Source organism: Gossypium hirsutum, chromosome A03 (genome assembly GCF_007990345.1).
Source record: "Gossypium hirsutum isolate 1008001.06 chromosome A03, Gossypium_hirsutum_v2.1, whole genome shotgun sequence".
NCBI classification, from domain to species: Eukaryota; Viridiplantae; Streptophyta; class Magnoliopsida; order Malvales; family Malvaceae; genus Gossypium; species Gossypium hirsutum.
Genome location: NC_053426.1, coordinates 90,250,357 through 90,274,526, shown reverse-complemented (window position 1 = coordinate 90,274,526; position 24,170 = coordinate 90,250,357). Strand labels below are relative to the sequence as shown.

At 31.2% G+C, this 24,170-nt stretch overlaps 1 protein-coding gene across 1 annotated transcript; it reads left to right on the top strand.

Moving 5' to 3' along the window:
* Nucleotides 1-13,407: 13,407 nt before the first annotated feature.
* On the top strand, nucleotides 13,408-16,323 carry LOC107886443 (transcription repressor MYB4). Its single transcript, XM_016810400.2, has 3 exons — nucleotides 13,408-13,789; nucleotides 13,900-14,029; nucleotides 15,531-16,323. The coding sequence occupies exons 1-3, from the start codon at nucleotides 13,660-13,662 to the stop codon at nucleotides 15,934-15,936; spliced, it is 666 nt and encodes a 221-aa protein (XP_016665889.1). The 5' UTR covers nucleotides 13,408-13,659; the 3' UTR covers nucleotides 15,937-16,323.
* The last annotated feature ends 7,847 nt before the right edge of the window (nucleotides 16,324-24,170 follow it).

Genomic DNA, 24,170 nt, shown 5'->3' with positions numbered 1-24,170 from the left:
CTTCTTTTTCTTCTTTCTTTCTTTCTGAACTGATTTGCTGGAATTAAATAACCAATAAAAGTAACAATGGAATTAAGGTCTGATTTTTGAACGCCAACAACTGCACCTGGACCAACCCTGCTTTAAGTAGTGAGTCTGCCATGCAATACTATCCCATTCTCTGTTTGGGATATATGTAGAACGAGAAGCCATAGCAAAGCTTGATCATTGTCTGGTCTGAATCAACATGCATAAGCATTTTACAGAGTCGGATTCCAATTTAATGTCATTGAAAAAATCAAAAATAGATTCTAATCATACTATTCGGTTTGATTTTATTAAATTCAGTTTGATATTGATTGAGTTATTACTTAAATCAATTCAATTAGATTCAGATTAAAAAAAAAATATTATCCCAACCTGTTATACTCCTAATCCCTCGAGCACAACTCCTCAAGAACCAAGGTTAACACTTTAGAGAATACACCTAGAACGCCACTCCTCAGAGCGAGCAACACGCCTCGGGAAAATCTCTCACATACCACCTCTTGGAGCACTGAATGTGCGAACTCCTCGCCATTATCACTTTATTGACCAAGAAAAACAAGACCAATAAAAGAAACTTACCAAAACCGAAAGCTCAACTAATACTAGATAAACAAAGAATTGCCACACAAAAGAAAGAAAAAGAAGAAGCAAGAAATATGACTATGGAAACACTTCAATTGCAATAAAATAACCTTGGGGTAAAAATCGAAATCTTTATAGAAGTTTTCCCTATAACACCCCGGGCCCGGTTCAGACACTAGACCCAAGCTACAGAATGCTACAGTCACCATTTGAACAAAACACATTCAATTCATATAAATTATTTTAAATAAACATGGAATCACTTCATAAATACTCAGGTGGGGTTTGAATGGGCAGTTGGGTGCGGTGTGGTGCGGTGTGTTTAGTTTACTTTTTGTCTCATGCTACAGTATCACTATAGTATCTAATCTTACCGTCACCGTTGTTTTTATACTAACATCAGGTAAACGCACTGCCCATCCAAACTAAGCCTCAATTATCATTCAAATTAATCATACAATCAGACAATCATAGTCAATTCAATTCATAATCACCAAATACAACATTTTTCAAGCTTTATATGAGCTTAAGTATACTCCAGTATCAATCTAGTATTTAACTAGGACTAATTTGCAACATTTCCAAAAATTACAGATAAATTATATTGCAAATAATCCTTTAAATAATTAAACATATCATAAACACACAAATATTATAATATATATAATTAGATTCGAGTCTTAATTGAGCTTACGAAAACTCTAAAGTTGCCTCAAGAATGAACAGGGATCAAATTGCAACTTATTCAAAAGCTAAGGCGAAAATGCAAAACAAGGGTCGTAAGGTCGTGTACCTAAACCGCGTAACTCGCTATGGCCATGTGGTTCAAACTGCAAAATTTCATCAAAAGTCACATGGTCGTGTGACTAGGCTGTATAACAAACTGTAGCTGTGCTGCATTAAAAATAACCAAATTTACAATACCCACATAGGCGTGGGGCTAGCCCATATGGGACACATGTAGAGGCGTGCATGGGCCGGGCTACCCGGCCCGACCCGAAGGCCCGCCCGAAAAATGGGAAGGTTTAGGTAAAAATATAGGCCCGAAATATGGGTTTGGGCACAAAAACGAGGCCCGTTTAGAAAATGGGCCGGGCTCGGGTAAATTTTTTTTGGCCTGGGCCCGGCCCGGCCCGGCCCGGCCCGAATTATATAATAAATATATATTTTTCATTTTTAATTATATTTATATTTTAATTTTAATTTTAATATAATCAATTTTTATTATATTTTTCAAATTGTGTATTGTTTTAAGAATTGTTTTACTATATTTTTTATTTGTTTCTTGTTTTAATATTTGTTTTAAATGTATTTGATTATTTAATATATTTTAAAATTTTTTATTTAATAAAATAAGTTTAAAAAATTTAATATGGGCCGAGCCGGGCCAGGCTCGAGCTTCACAATTTTATTTCGGGCCGGGCTTGGGCAAATTTTTAGGCCCATATTCCGGCCCGGCCTTAGAAAAAGGGCCTAAAATTTTTTGTGGGCCCAGTCCGAACCCGGCCCGGCCCGAACCATGCACACCTCTAGACACATGACTGTGTGCCAGCCCATGGGGCACAAAAATAGGCCATTTTGGTACATGATACAAATCCAACCTTCAAAAGTGACTTAAAATGCATTTCAGCCATTAAAAACATGTTCAAACCATACCAATACTATCCCAAAACATAACATATAATCACCTAATCAAATCATAAAACCAATATGCCACATTTGGCACCAAATCACAACAAAGCTATATGTACAATTACAATAAATTCAACTATTCAGTTTCTCAATTAAAAAATGTTCATTCTTGCATCAGTAGGTCTCTTATCATACACATTCTAATATGTTATATATATCTTGTGCATATATACCATTCATAACTCCATATCACACATTTAACAACCTGATGATTTATACATTACTTGCTTGATTTCCAAACTATACATATAAACCAAAAAGCATTCAATTTGCAAACATCAGCAATTTGGCATAAGTGTTAAAAGCAAGTATGTCTCAAAACATACTTAACATTAAAAATAACAAGATTTTCCTAGACACATGCCACATATAACCAAGTTCAAACCAATGGAAGTCTATCAAAATGAAGACTGTGTAGTGTGAGCTCTATGTTGATTTGATCTTCTCATTCCGCAATATGTCAACTACATAAAATAGAAAATGAAACAGAATAAGCATTTCGTATGCTTAGTAAGTTCATACGAAATCTAAGTTAATTTACCTAAATTTTATATCAATTTAATCAAATAAGACAAAAAAATACATAACATGACATTTCTTTGGCATCTTTAAGCTCCTTGTACAAGTTCACAAAACAACCACAAGTTAGTACATTGGCATAGTAAGATCAAAGCATTCAAATCACAATCATGTGCCACCATACTAACTATTTCATGTTATTATCACATATTTATTTTGTAAACATATCAACTAGGTTCATAATCAGTCTTTCTGGCCATTTGCATTTTTAGTACATTTGTACACTTCCAAACTTACATAAAATATGTCAAAAACCTTCCAAACAATATATTTTAATCAGTTCAGTTCAATTCAATTCAATTCAATTCAATTCAATTCAATTCAATTCAATCCAATATCAACTTTTTGATATCATATGTATAATCAATTCAACATTTAACCATTTAAAAATATCAAATTCATATGATTTATTCATCATATATCCTTTGAATATAGTCACCTAATAATTAACGGGCATTTCCATTTTAATGCTCGATTGGTAACTATTGTTCTAAGCAAATTCAACTAACGGAATAAACTTTTCCCAACTACTTTCAAACTCAAGTATACAACATTGGAGCATATCTTCAAGTACCTGAATTACCTGTTCTGATTGACCATCCATTTGTGGATGAAAAGCTGTATTAAATTTCAACTTAGTTCCCAGAGCCCCATGTAATTTACCCATAAATCTAGAGGTAAACCATGGATCATGATTAGAAATGATTGATAATGGAACACCGTGTAATCTGGTTATTTTCGAAACATACAATTCTACCAATTTATTGAATAATCTATACGTATAGGTATAAAATGTGCAGACTTCATCAACTGATCAACTATAACCCAGATTGTATCTTTCTTTCTCAGCGTTAATGACAATCCCATTTCATAGTAACACGCGCTCCCATTTCTACTAGGGAATCATAATAGGCTGCAACAACCTAGATGGAACCTGATGCTCAGCTTTTACCTATTGACACACAAGACACTTAGATACAAATTCAGAAATTTCACGTTTCATTCTTAGCCACTAATATATCTATTTCAAATCATAATACATTTTTATGCTTCTCAGGTATAATGTATAAATATTGTTGTGAACTTTATTCAAAATGTTCTATTTTAACTGTGAATCATCAGGTACACACAATCTATTACGGAAATATAAATTGTTATTTGCACCAATATTAAAGTCAACTATATGACAACTCTAAACCATTCTCCGTTTGGCCAAAAAATTAGGATAATCAAATTGCATCTCCCAAATATTCTGTAAAAACAAAAGTTTAGCCCTCAACTTTTCTAAAATAGAACCATCACACTCTAACTGAAGTTGAACAATCATCAATTGAAGAGAAAAAAGAGATTTACGACTCAAAGCATCGACCACAATGTTTGCTTTGCCCAAATAATAGTCTATTATCATATCGTAATCTTTTAGCAATTCTAGTCATCTCCACACATTCAACTCTTTTCATGTCATTAAGTGTTTGAGAATTTTATGATCAGTATAAACGTGTCATTTCTCATTGTATAGATAATGACACCAAATTTGAACATAAAAACAGCTGCAGCTAACTCAAGATCACGCATTGAGTAATTTTTTCTGTGAGTTTGAAGCTGTCGAGAAGCATATGCAATTACCTTGCCTTCCTGCATCAAAACACATCCCAAACCGTTCAAAGAAGCATTATTGTGACCAACAAATTCTTTCCCGAATTCAAGCTGTGTCAACATTGATCCCTCTGCCAATATACTTTTCAACAGATCAAAACTTTGTTGACATTTATCAGGCCACATAAAACTAACATTATCAAAAAGTTCTTAATAAATCGTCGATAATATCTAACTAACCTTAGAAAACTATGTACCTTAGAAACATTTTGCAGAGGCTTTCAGTTCAGAATAACAAAAATCTTGCTTGAATCAACTCATATCCCTCTAGTTGAAATCACGTGATCGAGAAATTCGACTTATTTGAGCCAAAATTTCCATTTACTAAACTTTGCATATAATTATTTTTCACGCAATGTCTGTAATACAATCTTCAAATGTTAGGCACGCTCAGATTCATCTCTGAAGTAAATTAGAATGTCGTCAATAAAAACAACAATGAACTTGTCAAGGTAAGGTTAAAAAACTCGATTCATCAAATCTATAAATGCTATCAGGGCATTTGTCAATCCAAATGGCATGACTAGAAATTTGTAGTGTCTATAACGAGTTCTGAACACTGTTTTTGATACATCGACATCTTTAACTCTCAACTAATAGTAACTAGATCTGAGATTAATATTTGAAAACATTTTTGCACCTTTCAACTGATTGAAAAAATCATCAATACGAGGCAATGAATATTTATTCTTTGTCGTGACTTTGTTCAATTGTTGATAATTTATACGCTATCTCATCGACCCGTCTTTCTTTTTCACAAAAAAAATAGGTACACCCCAAGGTGATGTACTTGGTCGAATAAAACCTCTATCAATCAATTCTAACAACTGAGCTTTTAGTTCTTTTAGTTTGGTTGGACCCATTCGGTATGGAGCAATCAAAATTGGAGCAGTCCTTAACACTAACTCAATAACAAATTCAACTTCTCGCTCTGGTGGTAAACCCGACAACTCCTTAGGAAAACCATCTGCAAACTCACATACTATTGGTACCTAGTCAACTTTCTTTTTTGATATTTTAGAATCCAGAATATAAGCTAAAAATGCATCATAGCCTTTTCAGATCACTTTCTGTGTTAAAATTATATTTGAAACAGAATCAAAATTTATGGATTAAATATAAATCAATTCATCGTTCTAGTATCTCAAATCAATCCACTTTTTACGGTAGTTCATAACAACATCATGAACAACCAACCAATCTATTCTCAAGATAACGTCATCAGTAAAAAAGTTGTAGCCCTGAATTTTCAGTAGACACTATTTGCATATCAAATCAACTATGACACTCTAACCTAATGGGTTCATTACTTTAATGACATATTCAGCTGACTCAATTGGTAAATTTTTTTCAATTAATAACGTAGTGCATATATATATGAATATGTCAATCCATAGTCAACTAATGCATACATAGTAACATCAAAGATAGAAAAGGTACCGACAATAACATTAGGAGCTGAAGCCTCCTCACGTGTACAAATCACATGAGCTATAGCAGGAGCTCGAGCTTCAGATCGAACCACTAAATCCTTGGTCCCACTTCTACTGACTCTTGCAACACTACTATTTCCTGTTCGTCTGCCTCTAGTAGAAGTAACAACAAGTTTTGCATTCTGATCTCTGTTTGACTCAGTTTGTTTTGGGTAATTTCTCTTGAAATGATCGGGAGATCCATAAATAAAGTAGGATTTGACTTTCAACGTACACTCACCAAAGTGATACCAGCCTTATTGACTACATGCTGGTTTGTTTACATTTAGGAAACTACTTGCCCTGACGCTTGAAGGTGTCGATGATCTTATGTTGTTTTGTTTCGATCGATCTCTGCCCGAAAACCTAGATGGTGCTGAGAAACGACTACTTAATTCTTTCATCTTCTTCTGTGGGGAAGCAAAAAATGTTCTGGTTGAGTTACGTTTATTAAAGTCACGAGCTTTCATTTTTTTTTGTTTATTGTGATTGTAAAATTTTTTTATTTTCTAAGCTCTATCAGAAAATATTACAAATTCTCTAATTTCCATAGCACCGACTAATAGTTTGATTTCATCATTTAAGCCTTCTTCAGAATGAATACACATTTCTTCCTCAGAAGATACAGTTTCAATAGCATATTTACTGAGTTGAACAAACTCACACTCGTATTCTACAACTGATCTGTTATCCTATTTCAACTTAAGGAATTCCTTTTTCTTCTTATCGAGATATCTTTTACTGACGTATTTCTTTCTGAACTCAGGTTTGAAGAATTCCCAATTCAGGTGTTCCTTAGGTACAACATTAATTAGAGTCGACCACTAGTAAAAAGCTTCTTCTTTCAACAATGATACAACACATCTCAAATAGTTATCCAGAGGACACATCTCATCTATAATCCTATATGTATGCTCTAACTAGTATTCAACTCTGGCTGGGTCATCACCCATCTTATCGCGGAACTCTTCAGCTCTACACTTTCGAACTTTATCAATAAAAATTATGTGATTATTTGGTTGTATCGGGCTTTGAGGATGAGGGGGTGGAGGTTGTCGAGCTGTGAGATTAGCTCTCATGTACATATTAAATACATCTTGCATCATATGAAAAAAGGCATTGGGACCCTCTTCTTTAGGCTCTTGAAACTTAGGTATGTTATGGGTAGCCCATTGATCGATGGCTAGAATATTACTTTGAGAATCGTCAGAATCTGAACGATTGGAATCAGTTGACATCTTTAATCTGTAAGAAAACAAGTCAAACTGATCAGGAGTCATCATACTATCACATGTTATACAGTGGCATGTATTTCTAGACTTAATACATACTATGTTTAGTCTTAGAATCGATTAAACTATAGCTCTGATATCACTAAATATAACACTCTATACCCGGTCCGATTGCCCAACCCGAACTATAAGGCCTTATGACATTAAATCATGAAAATTTATCATAAAATCAATAAAAAATAAATAAATTATAACCATTCATTTCCATGCTATTCAATCAATTCGAGACCTAAATCGAGCTTATGGAACATTTAAAACAAATTGGAAACCATTCTGGATTAAAATGAAACTTCTAAAAAATTTGGAGTAAAAAGTGAAAACATAGTCACACGGCCGTGTGGCTAGGCCATGTGATAGGGCTCAGCCCGTGTGGCTCAAGAACATGGCCATGTCGCCAAATCATGTAACAATATGAGTTCGTGTAACTTAAGGTCACACGGCCGTGTTGCTAGGCCCTGTAACTTTTTGAGGCCGTGTGGTCAATCTTGCACCAAAAATCAAAGAGGCCATATGGTTGTGTCATGTAACCATGTGGGACACACGGCTGTGTGGCAGACCATGTCCTAGACCGTGTATGCCCCAAACACCTTCAAACACAAGCCATTTCACATACCAAAACTTAGACACTAAGCTATGCAATAACCAACTTTCAAACCTATTCAAAATGTGCTAAAACAAGCCAAAGTATACCAATTCACAATCAACCTATGTGTCTAACCAATGTACGCTCATTGGCACCTCAATTAAAATATATACAACAACCATTCAACCAAAACATGTATCACAAGTTAAATTCATTCAAAAATTCTTCAAATTCTAGATGTCAAATACCAAAGTTCAGCCATAAACCAAACCATGAAATGCTCATATACCTCACCCTAAATTCATAACTTACCATAACCAAATTGATCATTTCAATAAAGCACAAAGCATTCCAAATTGCCTATTAACATAAACATACCGAAGCAACCATTTAAATGCATCTAAATATCAACTCATGCATACACCATCACACACCACAACCAACTAAGTTACCAAATAGAATTTATATCAATGCATAAACCATGTTCTTCAAAATGCACATCAAATTATCATAATACTTATGACTTACATATCTAAAACCCTATCTACATGCCACTTATAACCAGATCAAAATAAACAGATAGCTACCGAAAGAGTTGTCTGATAGTGTGATCTCCAACGACGTTCCAATCGACAGCGAAAGTCCAATGATCTACCAAAAATAAAACCAAATAAAGTAAGCTTATGTAAAGCTTAATAAGCTTGTAAAATCAAACATATCATACCTATTAATTTAAATATAAACTGTACATAACAATAAAACTAACAATTCCTTTATCGTATTTCACCATTCCAACTACCCAAAGTAATTAAACCTGGACGTTTCATATCATTAAAACACAACATGTCAAATAATCATGTACCAAGATATAATTCATCGTATCATCTTGTTCCTTTTTCATCTTAATATCTAAATGTTTTGCCCGGAGAACAATAGTAAATCAACTTCAGATACATGGGAGGGTAATGCTCATACAAGCTAACATAATGACATTAATTGATACACGATGTTGCTCACACAAGCTTCAAAGAATCTGCAACACATGTAGAACCTTAACCATCAGTATGGTATCCATGACCGGTACATATTACCTTCTAAATATAACATCGGTACAGAGTGCCTACTAAATAAAACACTGATAACAAGTACCTACTACTGAAAGTACCGACAATTATTGCCTGCTAAATATACATCGGCACAAACTGTTTGCTATGCCCTAATGACATAATATTTGTATCCTAGCTATTCACTAAGTTCACACAAGCTTAATTTGCTTTTCTAAGACCATTTCATGCTCAAACTTTATTTATCCATTTCATTAACAAGCAATAGACCAAAGCATTATCCAATTTCAAAAATCAATCACATACTAAGTTAAAACATTAACAACATAATCAGTGTAATATGAACTTGCCAAAATATGATAGCTAACGACATGCTACGATGACTACTCGACGACTTTTCCTTTCCTGTGTTTGTCGATCGACTGATTCGTTTCTTGATATGCAAGCTTACAAGCTAGCTGAACTTCAAGCGCATGAAAATGGTGTTTCATTTTCTTCAAAAATCGGTGGAGAAGCTTATGAAAGATGACAAAATGTTAGTTTTCATTTGTTTTTGTTTTTAATTATTAATTTACCATTTTAACCTTCAAAAACAATCCAAATTTCATAATTATCATCATTGTCCATTATATTTGATTAACGGTTAATTTTCATTTAAAATCTTGTACTTTAAAATTTTAAGCCATGATACTAATAATAATCTATAGCGATTGACTTTTGCAACTTTTACGATTTAGTTTTTTTCACTAAATTAACTATCTAAGCGTTAAAATTTTCTAACCAAATTTTAATGACACTATAATAACCCTATAAATATTAAATAAATAATAAAAATACTAACTCACTAGTCGGAATCATGGTCTCAAAACCATTGTTTCCGATATCACTAAAAATAGGTTGTTACAACCACTCCTTGAAGTGAGCATCGCACCTCGAGAAAACACATACCACCTCTCGGAGCACGAAATGTGTGAACTCCTTTCCAAACACCTTGCTCGACCACGATATGAGAACTCTTCGAATGCCCCTCAGTCTAGGCACACCTACACATAAACCATATGTGAACCCTATTGAACTATCATTTATAACACCAGTTTCCAGACACTAATTTCGTTTAACACGATTGACAACTTGTCCAATCGTCACCCTAGCAGCCACACTTAGGCCCATACTTGCCATGGCAGACCAACTAATGTATCACTCTCGATCACCAATAACACTAGGACATGTGGCACTTTAGGATTACAACCCACCATATATAACTAACAATGGCTCCCAAATTTGGAGATAGAATCTCTCTCTCTCTCTTTCATCTTCATCATATACCAACCTTAACCTCCCTCGAACCACCCGATACAACAACTCTCTACCTTGCCTTAAGCTAGGTGAACCTCCAAATACCATCACAACCCTTCCCTTTTGGATCTTACCCTCAACACAACTGAATCAAAATTTATTTTTTAAATTTATAAAATAAAATAAATATTATATATAAGTTAGTGAAATTAACTCAAAAGGTTATAAAAATTATTTTTTAAAAATCAATTCAATATTTTTTTGGAACCCCAAGTCGCATGACCGTGTCTTGAAAAAATGGAGTTTAAAACAAATGGGTTAAATTGAAAAGTCTAGCCCAACTATTTATTAAATTAAAAAGCCCAAATGTGACAAAAACCAGTTTCGTTTTCATCAAATTTTCTACTTTTTGGTTTTCGTTTCCTTTTTAATCTATTCTTACCTATTTCTTTAAATCCTTATCAATGCCTGTAAATAAATCATTAGATCTATTTCTTACCTAATTTTTGTGTTTTTTCATATTTATATATAAATTAAAAAGGACTAAAATTAAACTAGAATCTATCCTAGAATTAATTGATAACTAAATTTTTTTTTATTTTATTTTATCTATATCGTGATATAATCTAATGCATGTGTTTGCATTTCCAAAAAAAAAAAAGTAAATTTTCTTTCTAAATTTGTTAATAATGGCCCCTTACAGGGAAAAAAAAATACAGTGCCAAAGTGCGTCCAATGCAACATATATTGTAACGGAGATTTGGTTCCACTATTGGCAGGGAATTCTTTAAACTACCATTCAAATTTTTAACATACCTAAGTCTTCTTCACAACTAAAGGTCGCATAACTATGAGTTCATACTAAAACTTCTTGCAGGCCTACTATTTAAAATTAGGTAATTATAGATTTAGTAATACAATGGTCATTGGCATTATTGAAATATACTATATCACCATTAACATTATTGATTTGTTACATTTGATCGTTGAACCGTTAATTGTCATTAACAATTTAACAATAAATTGACATGATATATTATATCATCATTACAAACGAAATTTTAGGCTAAATTTCATAACTAGTCTCTATACTTTTTCCTTTGAGCAATTTAGTTCCTTTTTTTTTTAATTTTTCTTTTAACTTTACTTTTTTCTTTTTATTTCATAGGAGATGAGAGAAAAATAGAGAAAACAAAGAAAGAAAAGGAAAAATGAAAAGAAAAAGAATTGAATTGCTCAAAAAGGAAAAAGTATAGGGGCTAGTGCAATTGGACTTAAAATTTTCGTTTAAAATAATAATATAGTGTGCCGCTTTAACTTGTTATTACACAATTAACAACACTTAACAACTCAAGGATCAAAATGCAATAAATCAATAACACTAGTGATCATATCATAATTTTTTTAAATTTCAATAACCAAAACATAATTTAAACGACTAAATGATCAATAATTTACCCTTAAATGATTACATATGATAATATTATATAAAATGGTATGTTATCCATTCCCTAATATAAAAGTTGTCCCTCATGGCCTGAGATTCTTCAATTGAAAATTTGAAATCATTGCAATGTAATTTTATTGTTAGGAAGGCTAATTCAGTCCATGTAAGGAATGGGAAGAAAAATGGAATAAACAGAAAAATTGAGAAATATTAATTTTCTGAATTTAAGTTATTTTAATGTATTTAAAATATTAAAATGATAGGTTTTACATGTTTTTAATTTGTTTTATGTGATAGAGTATTTTTTAAATGTGTTTAAAGTAATACAAATTTATTTATTTTTACACATTTTATTACACCCAGGCACATAAATGAATGAAAATCATTCCAGGATTCCGTTTTGTTTTTTATGGCAGCTGAGAGTATTTTTCAAGAAGAAAAGAAAATGTAGGAAAAAGCTTCAAGATCTTAGTTTAAGAAAAAAAGGGAAGGAATATCTTATCAGAAAGAATGAAGGTTGATGATTTGATAAGAATCAGATGAAATATTTTGTCAGTTAATGCCTTATATCTACAAATCAGTTCCTAGGGATGAGTATCATACTTTAATTGGATTGCCCCAAATATTGTACTATAGACTTGTATGCAAAATAAATTATTTAAAAAAAAATTATAGATTTTATAATGATGAAAAGAGAGACTGTTTGTTAAGATGGTCTGCCATTGTTGTTGAGAAATAGCTAAAAAAAACTATCAGTCAACCTACGTAACATGTGAAGGTGCCAAGTGCTAACTCCCATTTCTTCTTCTGCTACTGGGTATTCACTAAATAAATTAACCAATCAACTCTCTCTATACATACATACATGTAAATGTACAGACAATTATTATTTTTGAAGCCGAAACCAATAAAGAGAAATATAGGATGGGATGGAAGTTGGGGTAGCGGTTGCTGGAACCCAATTGCTTAATACAATTAGGCTGATAATGAATTCCTTTTATATATATAATATTTAAAATTATTTATAATATTTTTTTAATTTTTAAATTTAAAAATAAATGTGTTTTAATATGTTCGAATCTAACAATAATGTTAGTACTAATTAAGCTAAGACTCAATTAATAGAACTTAATGTTTTGATCATTTCGATAAATTTTAAATCTTACAATATTTTAATTTAAACAATCGCATTTAAGTATTAAAAGTAATGGAAACACATTTTATTGGTTCAAATTCATTTCATTCATTGGTTTTTTTTAAAAAAAAAATTTCATTTTTATTATAATGTAAGAACCTTGTTGATTTAATCGGTCAATTCCTTATTCAATAATAATTAAATAAAAATAAAAATTAATTAAATAGTTAAACCATCAATTATTTTCTTGTTTTTGATTTGTTTTATTTTCCATTATACAATAATGGTCAAACTAGTGGGATCATCGATTTTTGATTAACCGACTAGTTATTGTTACTAATTTATGTAAAATGTTTATTCTTTATATTATAAAAAAATTATAAACTAAAAAAAAAAATAAAACTTTCGCTCGGTTTAAATTTTGAATAATAGCAATTTTTATTTTATTTTATGAATGGAAAAGCTGAGAAATGAAGTAAAATATTTGATATTTTGGATTTTGATCTAGTCCCAAAGCAACTACCAGAAAAGTGACAAAAAAAATTGTCAAACTTTTACTAGCCTTTCTTTTGGTTTTGTAATTGAAATTTCGTCCCTTAAAACTTAGAAGTTGAGAAGAAACATGGAAACATGCATGACCAAACCACCAGTCAACACAACCCCCCCCCCCACCCCCACACCTTCTCCCTCTTTCTCCATTTCTCTTTTATCTTATAATTCTGTGTCGCTAAACAACCCTTAATATATACCCAAGAATCCCCCTCTTTTGTTGCCTTGGCGCTCTTTCACTTCTAATATCATCTGAGATTTTAGGGTTAAATTAGTGAGGAGAGAATGAGGAAGCCTTGCTGTGATAAGCAAGACACAAATAAAGGGGCATGGTCTAAGCAAGAAGATGAGAAGCTCATCAATTACATTCGAATTCATGGCGAAGGTTGCTGGCGTACTCTCCCTCAGGCTGCAGGTTTCTTATCTTATATGCATCATCATTTTAATCATCAATATTTTCCTTTTAATGTCAAGGGATGCTAATTGTGTATTATTCCTTCTTCTTTCCTATAAAAAATGGTTTAGGGCTCCTTCGATGCGGTAAAAGTTGTAGGCTGAGATGGATAAATTATCTAAGGCCTGACCTTAAAAGAGGCAACTTTACTGAAGATGAAGAGGATCTTATTATCAAGCTTCATGCACTCTTAGGCAACCGGTACCAATTCTCTCTCTATATCTTTTACATACTGACAAAATTTTGTTTTTTATAGACACAAGATAACATAATAATTCAATATTTAAATTATATTTGTTTTTTGAAAAAACTATAATATGTTAATAATATTATTAATTAGTAAGATTAGATTATCTTTATTAAAATTTTAAAAAATTAATTTTATTTATTAAAAATAGTTTTCTTAAAAAAATTATTAAAATAATATCTTTAATTAAAATTTATGATTTTTATTTCACTTAAGAATAAAATTGATTTCATTAAAATTTAAGAAAAGAATTAGTTTAATAGAGAGTATTATAAATAAAAAAAATTTATAAAACATAAAAATTTGGTTAATTTTATTAATGAAATGTTATTATAGAGGGTAATTATTATAATGAGAGTTCGCTATGTGTTTGACCAATTAAAATATATATCTAATTTAGATAAGCAAATCATGAAAATATGTAAAATTAAATTATTTTTATACATTATTATTAGTAATTATAGAAGTTTTACTTTTTATGAGAGAAATTAAGATTCTATATCTCTAGAATTAACCTCATCCAAAACATCAAAATGAAAATCTTTGCCACATGTGGCTTATAGACTTGAAATGGAAGTACAAGGCTTCTAATAAAAAGGGAAACTCAGAAAGTATTTATGAGTCGCCATGTATTATCATTTATCAACAATGTTTTGGTAGATGATTATCGTGGCTTAAGTTTTAATTTAATTAGTATTAAGTGTTTTTAAATTTCAGTTAAAATCGAATTAATTTATTGAATTGATTTAATTCGATTAATCGGTTGCAGGCCAGTTAATGATTTTTTGAAAGTTTGGTTATCGATTAATTTGTTCGAAATCGGGTAATTAATTGAATTAACTGAATTAACCAAACTTAATAATTAATAATATAAATTATACGTAGTTTTAATTCTAATAATTTGGTGTAATGAACCTTATCAATTTATTTATTTTTTTGATATATTTTATACTTGTTTTAACAATATATATTTATATATATAAGTTTCAGTTCGGTTCGGTTCAATTAATCGTTTGAACACCCCTAGTTGGTATTGGTATTGTTGTCAATACAGAAAAACATAAAGTTCAAATACACTCAAGCATGTTTTATCCTCCTATTAGAGGTCGGGTTGGAATTATGGGTAGTTTTAAACATTATATAAAAAAATAGAACAAGATAGATTGTTAAATTTATTGGTTTGACAGTTCAATTAAATAAAATTTTAAAAATTTATAAAAATAAAAATATTAAAAAAATTTCGATTAAACCGATTTGTATCAATTCACATTTGTTTGAAGTTATACATTAGCCAATTTCCAATTTAACTAGTCCAAAATAACTATGTTTAACAATGAAGTTTCTAGTTTTTCCTTTTAATAACTCAGAAAATGCTAATATTGTGCTTAGCTGATCTAAGTTTAATCTGCAAAAAGGTTTAACAATTTGGTATTCTTTTACTGTAAAAAAATTCAGGTGGTCGTTGATAGCCGGAAGACTACCTGGAAGAACCGACAACGAGGTGAAGAATTATTGGAACTCTCATCTAAGAAGGAAGCTTATAAACATGGGGATCGATCCCAATAACCATCGTTTGATCACTCACAATCATCTTCCTCGCCCACATGATCCCAATAGTGGTGCAAGTATAATATCTCCTGCTTCAAAAGTTCCAGTCACCGATAATACTAATATTCATCCACCGGAGAAATCCAGAGGTGACAATGATCAAGTTTCGGATGCTGCAAGTTCCCTGGAGGATCATAAGCTCCCTGATTTGAACCTCGATCTCACCATCAGTGTTTCAGCTTCCACCGTTGATAAAGTTGAAGATGATAGACGAAAAAGCCAGAAACAGTCCAAAATAATAGAGGACCCTTAAGATTTCACACCATCTGCCACACTAGTCTTTGTTTTTGGGTAACTGATGATCAATTTGCTTGTCCAACTTAAGAGAAAAACTTAAGGTTAGGTATACTGATGATGCATTGGATTTAGGTATACACTATCTAAATCTTAGCCATAGGCTCTCCTGATTATGGAAAAACGAAAGCAAAATGAGGAGGCAATGAATGGATGGCGCTTTGAAGGAGATAATAAGAACCCATAATTTAGCTTTAAGTTAAGAGGAAAAGTAGATACTCATTAACATCCTCCATTGTCAAAACTAGATACTCGTACCATTGCTGTGAATCACTGAAATTTCCCCGGCATGCATTTCCTTATTAATTATATCTATTACTGCATGGCCATGGCATGGTTTAATTTCTTCCTTTGTGTAGTAAACAATTATTCTCAATTTGATCCATTCTCGGTTCAATTTGATTAAATCTTAGAAATGAAAGCATTAAGAATTTTCCATATACAACATGAAGCAGAAATGGATGTCTAACAGTAATTAATTAAAAAATCTTTCTTTAAAGTTAGGATTCATTGGAAAATGAAGATTTAAATTTGTTTAATGTCAATTAAAAAAAAGGAACTACATTAGCATGTGCCAGTGCCATGTTTCCAACTCAGACAACTCCTAATAAATCCTATATTAAAGCTAAACTAGTTTTCCGTATTCGGCCACACATATTTAAGTAGCAAGGGAAATTAATAAACGCAGTTTTCCCAATTTTTTTATGGCTGCTGATAGGCTGATATTCTATGTTGGAATGGTGTGTTAGAAATGCGACAGTTTCTAAATTTGTCTTAATCCTTACATACAACTACTAGTCTTCCATTGAAGCATGGTTGCCTTTTGCTTTAGCTGTGTGGTGTGTTTTTTTTCTTAAATTTATTTGAAATTAAGACGATTTTCTAAAAATAAATTGATTTTTTATTTTGTGTTTGGATGATTCTCTTACTTAACAAATTTTCCTAAAATCATTTTTTAAAATATGTTTTCAATGAAACAAACACTATAAATTATATTTGTTATAGAATATTATAAAAAACACTTTTTTTTCTTTGGCATCCAAAAGTTATTTTACAATAAGATTATATTTGTAAAAAAATTATATTAAAGCTTTGAAGTTACATACATACATGTATATATATTTATATATGAGAGTAGATAATGAAATATTAAAACTAAAAGAGGTAGATGAATTTAAGTAAAATTTAAAAAAAAAACTCATATTTATATAGTATATTATATACTATAAAACAACACTACACCAAAACTGTATTTTTGTTACGTTTTGAAAACATCATGAAAACGACATCCAAACTTCACGAAAGATAATTTTTGAATTTTCATGAAATTGTTGACAAAATGTAAAAAATGTGACGAATTAACCATAAGGGAAAGCACTCGTAATGCTTTAAAAATATTACAAAAAGTTGTTTTTTTTTTGTGAGAATAGTAAATGTCTCAAAAATTTGCATATTCTTTATGTTTCTAAGTGCCAATTGACCAATCAAAATGTAACAAAAAAGTTTATCTTGTGATGCTTAAAAAAGTCATGGAAAATTGGGGAAAAAAATAATGAATTATTTGTACATTTTAAAAATATTACAACACATTTTAGACAAAAACGTCGTGAAATGGTACTTTATGGTTACTTCTTTTTTTATAAAAGCATTCTATCACCTTTAATGACACTTATATTTTGAATAACATATTCAGAATATATATATAAAGAATCATAACTTAAATAAAAGCAATGAAATTGGTACAAACACTACAGCAAAATAGGTTTCTAGAGGCCTTTTTTCGGCTTATAAGCGCCGCTAAAAATATTTGCGGCGCTTAAAAACACCACTATGGACAATGTAGCTAAATTTTGCAGCGTTTATGTGAAAAACGTCGCTATAGAACATGACTTTTAGAATATGACCTTTAGCGGCACTTTTATTGAAAACGCTGCTAAAGGTCATGTTCTTTAGCGGCATTTTTGAAAAAAGCACTGCTAAAAGTATTGTTCTTAAGCAGCGTTTGTGAAAAAAAACGCCACTAACTTTAGCAGACTTCTAATATCCTATTTTCATTCATATACAACCCTTCCTGTAACACCAAAACCAACCAAAAACAACAAATCTAAATAATACTTCAAAAATCCAACGAAAGATATATGATCTAAATTAATAAATGAAATAACAAAATATTCTTACAATAATGTTAAAAGTTATAATGTTAAAATATTCTTACAATAATAAAACAAACGTCTAAGATGGCAGATTCTACAACTGCTGAAACATCTTCATTATATTCTGAAGCTGTAGCTAGAGTGCGTCATATTTTTTGCTTTGCTCTGCTTCTCTCACTGCTGCCTCTATTTCCTTCGTTGTTGCCTCCGCTTTAAGTTGTAGCTGGAGTTCTTCATATTTTCTTTGAACCTCTGCTTCTCTCGATGCTAACTCTGTTTTAAGTTGAACAATTTGTTCAACTGTGCTCGCTTGCATCTGAGCCATCTGGTCTCTTAACCTCTGAATTTCAGCTTGACCTTGACTCCCCGAAGGCATGTATGGCTGCGAGCTGGATCTAAAATATTGGACTGGGTTAACAAAAGATCCTTGAAATTGAACCCGACCATACCTTTCAGCACCCAAAACTTCAGTAATAATTCTGTTATTAATGTCGTCAAGATTAACAGAACTATCACTTGAAGGAATTGCTTCATACTCTACCTTTTTATCCTTTAGTTTCTTCTGATAAATCAATCAAAGAGTTAGAAACAAAATATATAATAAAAAAATGAAACATAACTTAACATTATTTGCATTACAAACGACGAATTAAACCATTATAATTAAACATTATAAATATTTAAAATAATTCAAATTTTATTAAGTAAATATACCATAATTTCTGCAGCTTCATAAGTTATATGAGATCCATCTTTCTTTCTATGTGTAACGTCAAAAAGCTGAAGGCGTCCAACTTTTTGACCAGACGACAGTTCCTACAATATAGTAGTAAAAATATTATTTAATAGAAAGTAATTAATATTTGACACAATTAATAAATTCAAAATACCTCGGCCTCAGCTACACAAGCAAAACTTTTCGACCCAGCTGTGTGAGTGAATTTTTGTTTTTCCCTACTTGTGGTTCTAACTCGCTCACGATCTTACATTATGAAATAATTATTACTTATATAGTAAATACTATAAACCAAAGTAATTATAAGAGTTTGGAAGTACGTAATACCTCTCCTTTCTTTGAATTCCAAAATCTAACTGCATTTTCCTATTGGTACCTCAGCATTCTCGGCGGGACATTTCGCAATTTCTCTTCGAGGCTTATATTTTTCTTAAAATATTCCTTCTTTAAAGCACTTTTATGGTCCCTCTATTTTTTTCCTAATGTCTTATTGATATAATTATCCAAGACCTTTAAAACAAATCTCTCCTACAAAAAACACAAGTTTAGAAAGTAAATATAAATAAAACTTAAATCAAAGTATTATAAATTACATTCATGTTATTACCTTAATATTATCAAGAGCTTGATTTTTGTTACTATCAGGCATATGATGCCATAACTTGTAGTTGATAGGCAACAGATTTGCATTTCATGCTATGATGCCCAAGTACCCTGCTAAAAGTCGAGCTTCTGATCCAACAGGCTGACCAAGACTGTTTCTAGCTACTTTGACACTCTTGATAGAATTTAACTCGTATAAATATTTTAGTAGCGTACGTCTTCGAGTTTTGTGCGTCCCACCACTTTCAGCTGAAAAATGTTATATTATAATATAAGAATTTGAAATAGAAATCAATAATAAAAGTCAACATGCATGTAAATTAATGTTAACACTACTGGTTCGTCAGCTGTATTCGGAACATTCGAAGATCCAATAGCAATCTGTTGTTCAGTATTTGTTTCTTTCGAATCTGGACAATTTTGAACAATACTTAGATCTCGCAATATTCTTCTAGGCATTTTATCTGCAATACACATAAATAGTTGAAATTTTAGTAACTAATTACAACAATAATAGCACATATATTTTTAAAATAGTTGAAATATTTAACAGGATCATGATTATGACATATAATTTAAAAATCGTAAAATCTTACTACATCATAATTCATAAATATCTTCATTCACATCTTGGCGAACCCATTGAAATTGTGTACTAGTACTAGGGATATTTTCATTTAAGTTTTATTCTGGAAAAGGCAAAGTTTCTGACCTTTCATCGATGTCATCTCTACTTCCATTACCCATGTCAAACAAGTCTTTAGGGGTGTTATGGAGTACAATGTACCAACCCTCATCAGTTTGATCTTTTGAGTAAAAAACTTGTTTTACTTGAGAAGAAAATACATACGGCTTGTCTATCAATTGTTGTCTAGTGTGAATTAATCGAGAGAAGTTCACCATTGTAAAACCAAATTGATCTTTTTAATTCCGCGAGCAGTATTAACATTAGCCCAATCACATCGAAATAAGACAACCTTCTATTTTCCATAGTAATCCAACTCAATAATGTCAGTAAGAAGCCCGTAATACTCTACATTTCCCTCAATAGGATTACTGTCCCTAGCACTAGCATAACTTGTAATTGAAGAATTAACAACTATTCCACAATTTTGAATCCTCCTTAATCTTTCGCGAGATTTTGTATGAAACTTGAATCCATTGATTAGGAAGGCACTATATCTTTTTACTACTCTATTCGGACCTTGGTAAAGCCATTTAACATCGTCATTGACGTCCTTTCCACTCCAAACCTATTGAATCGAAAGTAAATTGATTAATTATAAATGTTATGAGAAAACATTATTATTTGTCTATGAAAGCTTCAATTGCGTACCATTTGTCTTAACCATTCATGAAAAGATTCTGTGAATAACTTATGAATCTCTCCATGTTGTAATCTTCGGGAGCGTGAACGAGATCTCAAGACTTGTTTGTACTCGCTATGTTAAAAAGTGGATTACTTGGTTAAAAGATAAACAAATTAAAAAGATGAATATTTATCAAATTCTAAAACTTACTTGCGTAATGATTCAATTGAATCGTGGTGAAAAAGAACATATTGATGTGCTTGTATGCAAGATCTATCATCTAAGTGTGCAATTTCAACTTTATCAAACTTTGAAATAAATAAGTTTTGGCTAAGTTATGATCAGTGAGCCCAGTTCTACTTGGTTTATTCAGTCTTGTTTCAATATCTTCTAAATATCTAGAACAGAAAGTCATACACTCCTCTGCCAAGTAACCTTCAGCAATTGATCCTTCTAGATAACTTAAAATCAAGTATTAATGTTCAAACCCTAAAATATAAAATCAAATTAGAAATGAAAATTATAATTGAAATTAAGATAAAGTCATATGTATAATCATGGAGACTAAAAGATACGATCATGAAAATTATCAATAGTATTGCAGTTTGAGTTGCATCAGTAGCTCAAACTTTAATTTGATAGGAAGAGTGTGTAATATCCCACACCTAATTTGATTACCAGATCCGAGATGTGAGATGTCACACATTCACTGCTGAAGTAGCGACATTTTCATTACAATATCTAAAAGATGAATTATGCAAACAATTAAGTTTTCAAAACTTTTAAAAATATTATCCATTCAAATCTAGGTTATAAGTAAGCTTACGAAAGCTTTCATGAAATACTAGTAAGAAATGAGGGAGGAAAATGTAAAAACAACTAAAACAAGTGTTTTGACATGACATCAATGGATGAATGTCACGACACTGAGGGTAGTAGCATGATTTCATGACTTCAACATGGGAATGTCATGACTATGAGAACAGAGGCTTAATGCCACAACTATGGGAATAGAGACTTAATGTTGCGACTTCAACAAGGGAATGTCATGACTATGGTGTTAAAACTGAACTTTAGTAAGGAAAATCTCAAACACATGAACGAAACACGAACAACAACTTGAACAGAAAAAACGAAGCAATAGGATAAGGCTCCAAGGCATGTATCAAGCCACTATCTTTAAGGTTCTATTCGCCCCCACCTATACTCAGTATGCAAAAGATTTTCAAGCAAATGAGCCTCGAGGATACAATGAGTCCGAGTGATTATTTGCGTTTTGCAGTGACGAAAACAGTCCACTAAGCATTGAGTAAAGTATAACAAGAAAATCAATTTCTATAAAGAATTTCTACGTTAATTCTTTATAGAACAATATAATAATAGTAGAAGATGGAGGAAGAATAAAAAGAACTTTTTGAGAATTTTTGGTATATCTTCCAAATGGAATCCTACTCCTATTTATAGGAGCTCTCATGTCTCTTCATAGAGACATAAGATCCAATTGGTGTCTTTCTGAATAATTATAGAGACATAATTATTCAATTGATATCTCCCAACTATTCAAGTAAATATTATTTGTATAATTATGATTCTTTGTAAAAAATCAAGTGATATAACTCTCAATAAATAACCAAAAGACATTACACCCTTTCATTTATAGTTATTGAACACTATAAATATTTGAAAATGTTCCAACATATAGGAATAGTTTTTCCTAAAATATGCATAATTTCTTTAAAGCTTACCTAGCATCAATTTCATTTGGTCTAAAGTGATCCAAAATCTCTCATTATCACATAATGAAACGTTCCACACAAGGTCAAAATATCATCCTTGACACATCTAAACACCTTTAAACATATGACCACATAAATATACAGATTCGTTCTAGTCGCATGCATCACATTGTATTACTTGGCGTGTACGCAATACCTCAAGTACAAACATGCATATACAAAATGAGTAAGCATACCATTATATCACTAGTTTAATACATACATATATCATCAAACATACATGGTCACATTCATAATGCAAACCTTCCTATCATATGTACCAAAACCTCAAAATGAACTTAAAGACCAACTCAAGACATTAGGTACATGCCACTTGCTATAAACATAAAAAAAAAAGAAAACTATATAAATTTTGCTGAGTCGTCGGTGGAGTCCTAGATGCTATCAAACACCTCGAGACCACGAGATTTAATGATACTTGTGCATGAAAATAAACAAAACCATACTATAAAGAATATGGCTCAGTGGTGCTAACATGATTTAAAGCATTAATCATATATAAGAAAAATACCAAGTACATATATTATGAAATCCAAATACTATCTAAATCACAAATTCATTTATTGTCTCATGAAACAAAACATCAATTCTTTAAGCTAGTTAAAATGTTAGATTCCAACATTCAATCTCTTTACTATCATTTCCCACTTATATGAATGTCATAGCATATTACAAGAACCATTTCATGTTACATCTCGAAATTCAGCCTAATAGTTTCAAGTTGGTGAGCCGAGTTTGTCAGTTTGGGCAGGGATTAGTTTTCAGAAAGTAGAGTCAAAATTAGGTTTGAGAATTCAGAATTAAGTAATCAAAAAATATTTTCATTAAAATGACTTTCAAAAAATAAAATAAAAAATTTAAAAAGAAACTAGAAAAAAATTAACTAGAAAAGGGGACTAATTTTTAAAATGGGGCAAATGTGGGAGTTTCCCATAAGCAATTTGACTAAAAACTAAAAAAGTTGGGATTTGGAAAAATTTTTAAATGTAATGCATTTCTTCCCTCTTTCTTGCTTAGTATTTGAAAATTTTACAAACACTAAAAAACTCTTTGTTTACTCTTAAATCAAACTCTTCAAATTGATTTCCTTTTCTTTCAAACACCAAAATCTTACCCAATTTTTAAGAAAACCATCAAGCGTATCACCAATTTCTTCATTCATTTTCTATTGGATTTTCATGGAATTCAGTTTCCCGTTCATTTTTCTTCACCAAATAAGGTAAGATTCTGTCACACCTGGATTTCTTTAAGTCTGAAAATTAGGAATAAGTGGTAGATTAAATTGATAGGAGCCATAAGCTAACAGCCTTTACTAAAAAATTAAGAAAAAATAGTGACTGAATTGGACATGGTTGAGATCCAATTCTAGATTTGTTGGATTGGAACTAACTGGTTCCTTAGTAGGAGATAAAATGATTACCAATAGATTATTTTTATGGGGTTGATAACTAAGCTTGAAGGGCTATAAATAGCTAGGAAAATGACTTTCTAAGGAAAATTCTTTTCAAATTATTTTTATCTTCTTCTTTTCTTCATCTTTTTCTTTGTTTACTAGAAGAAGAGAATGTTATGGAAAGCTCTGCATAGAGCGGTGA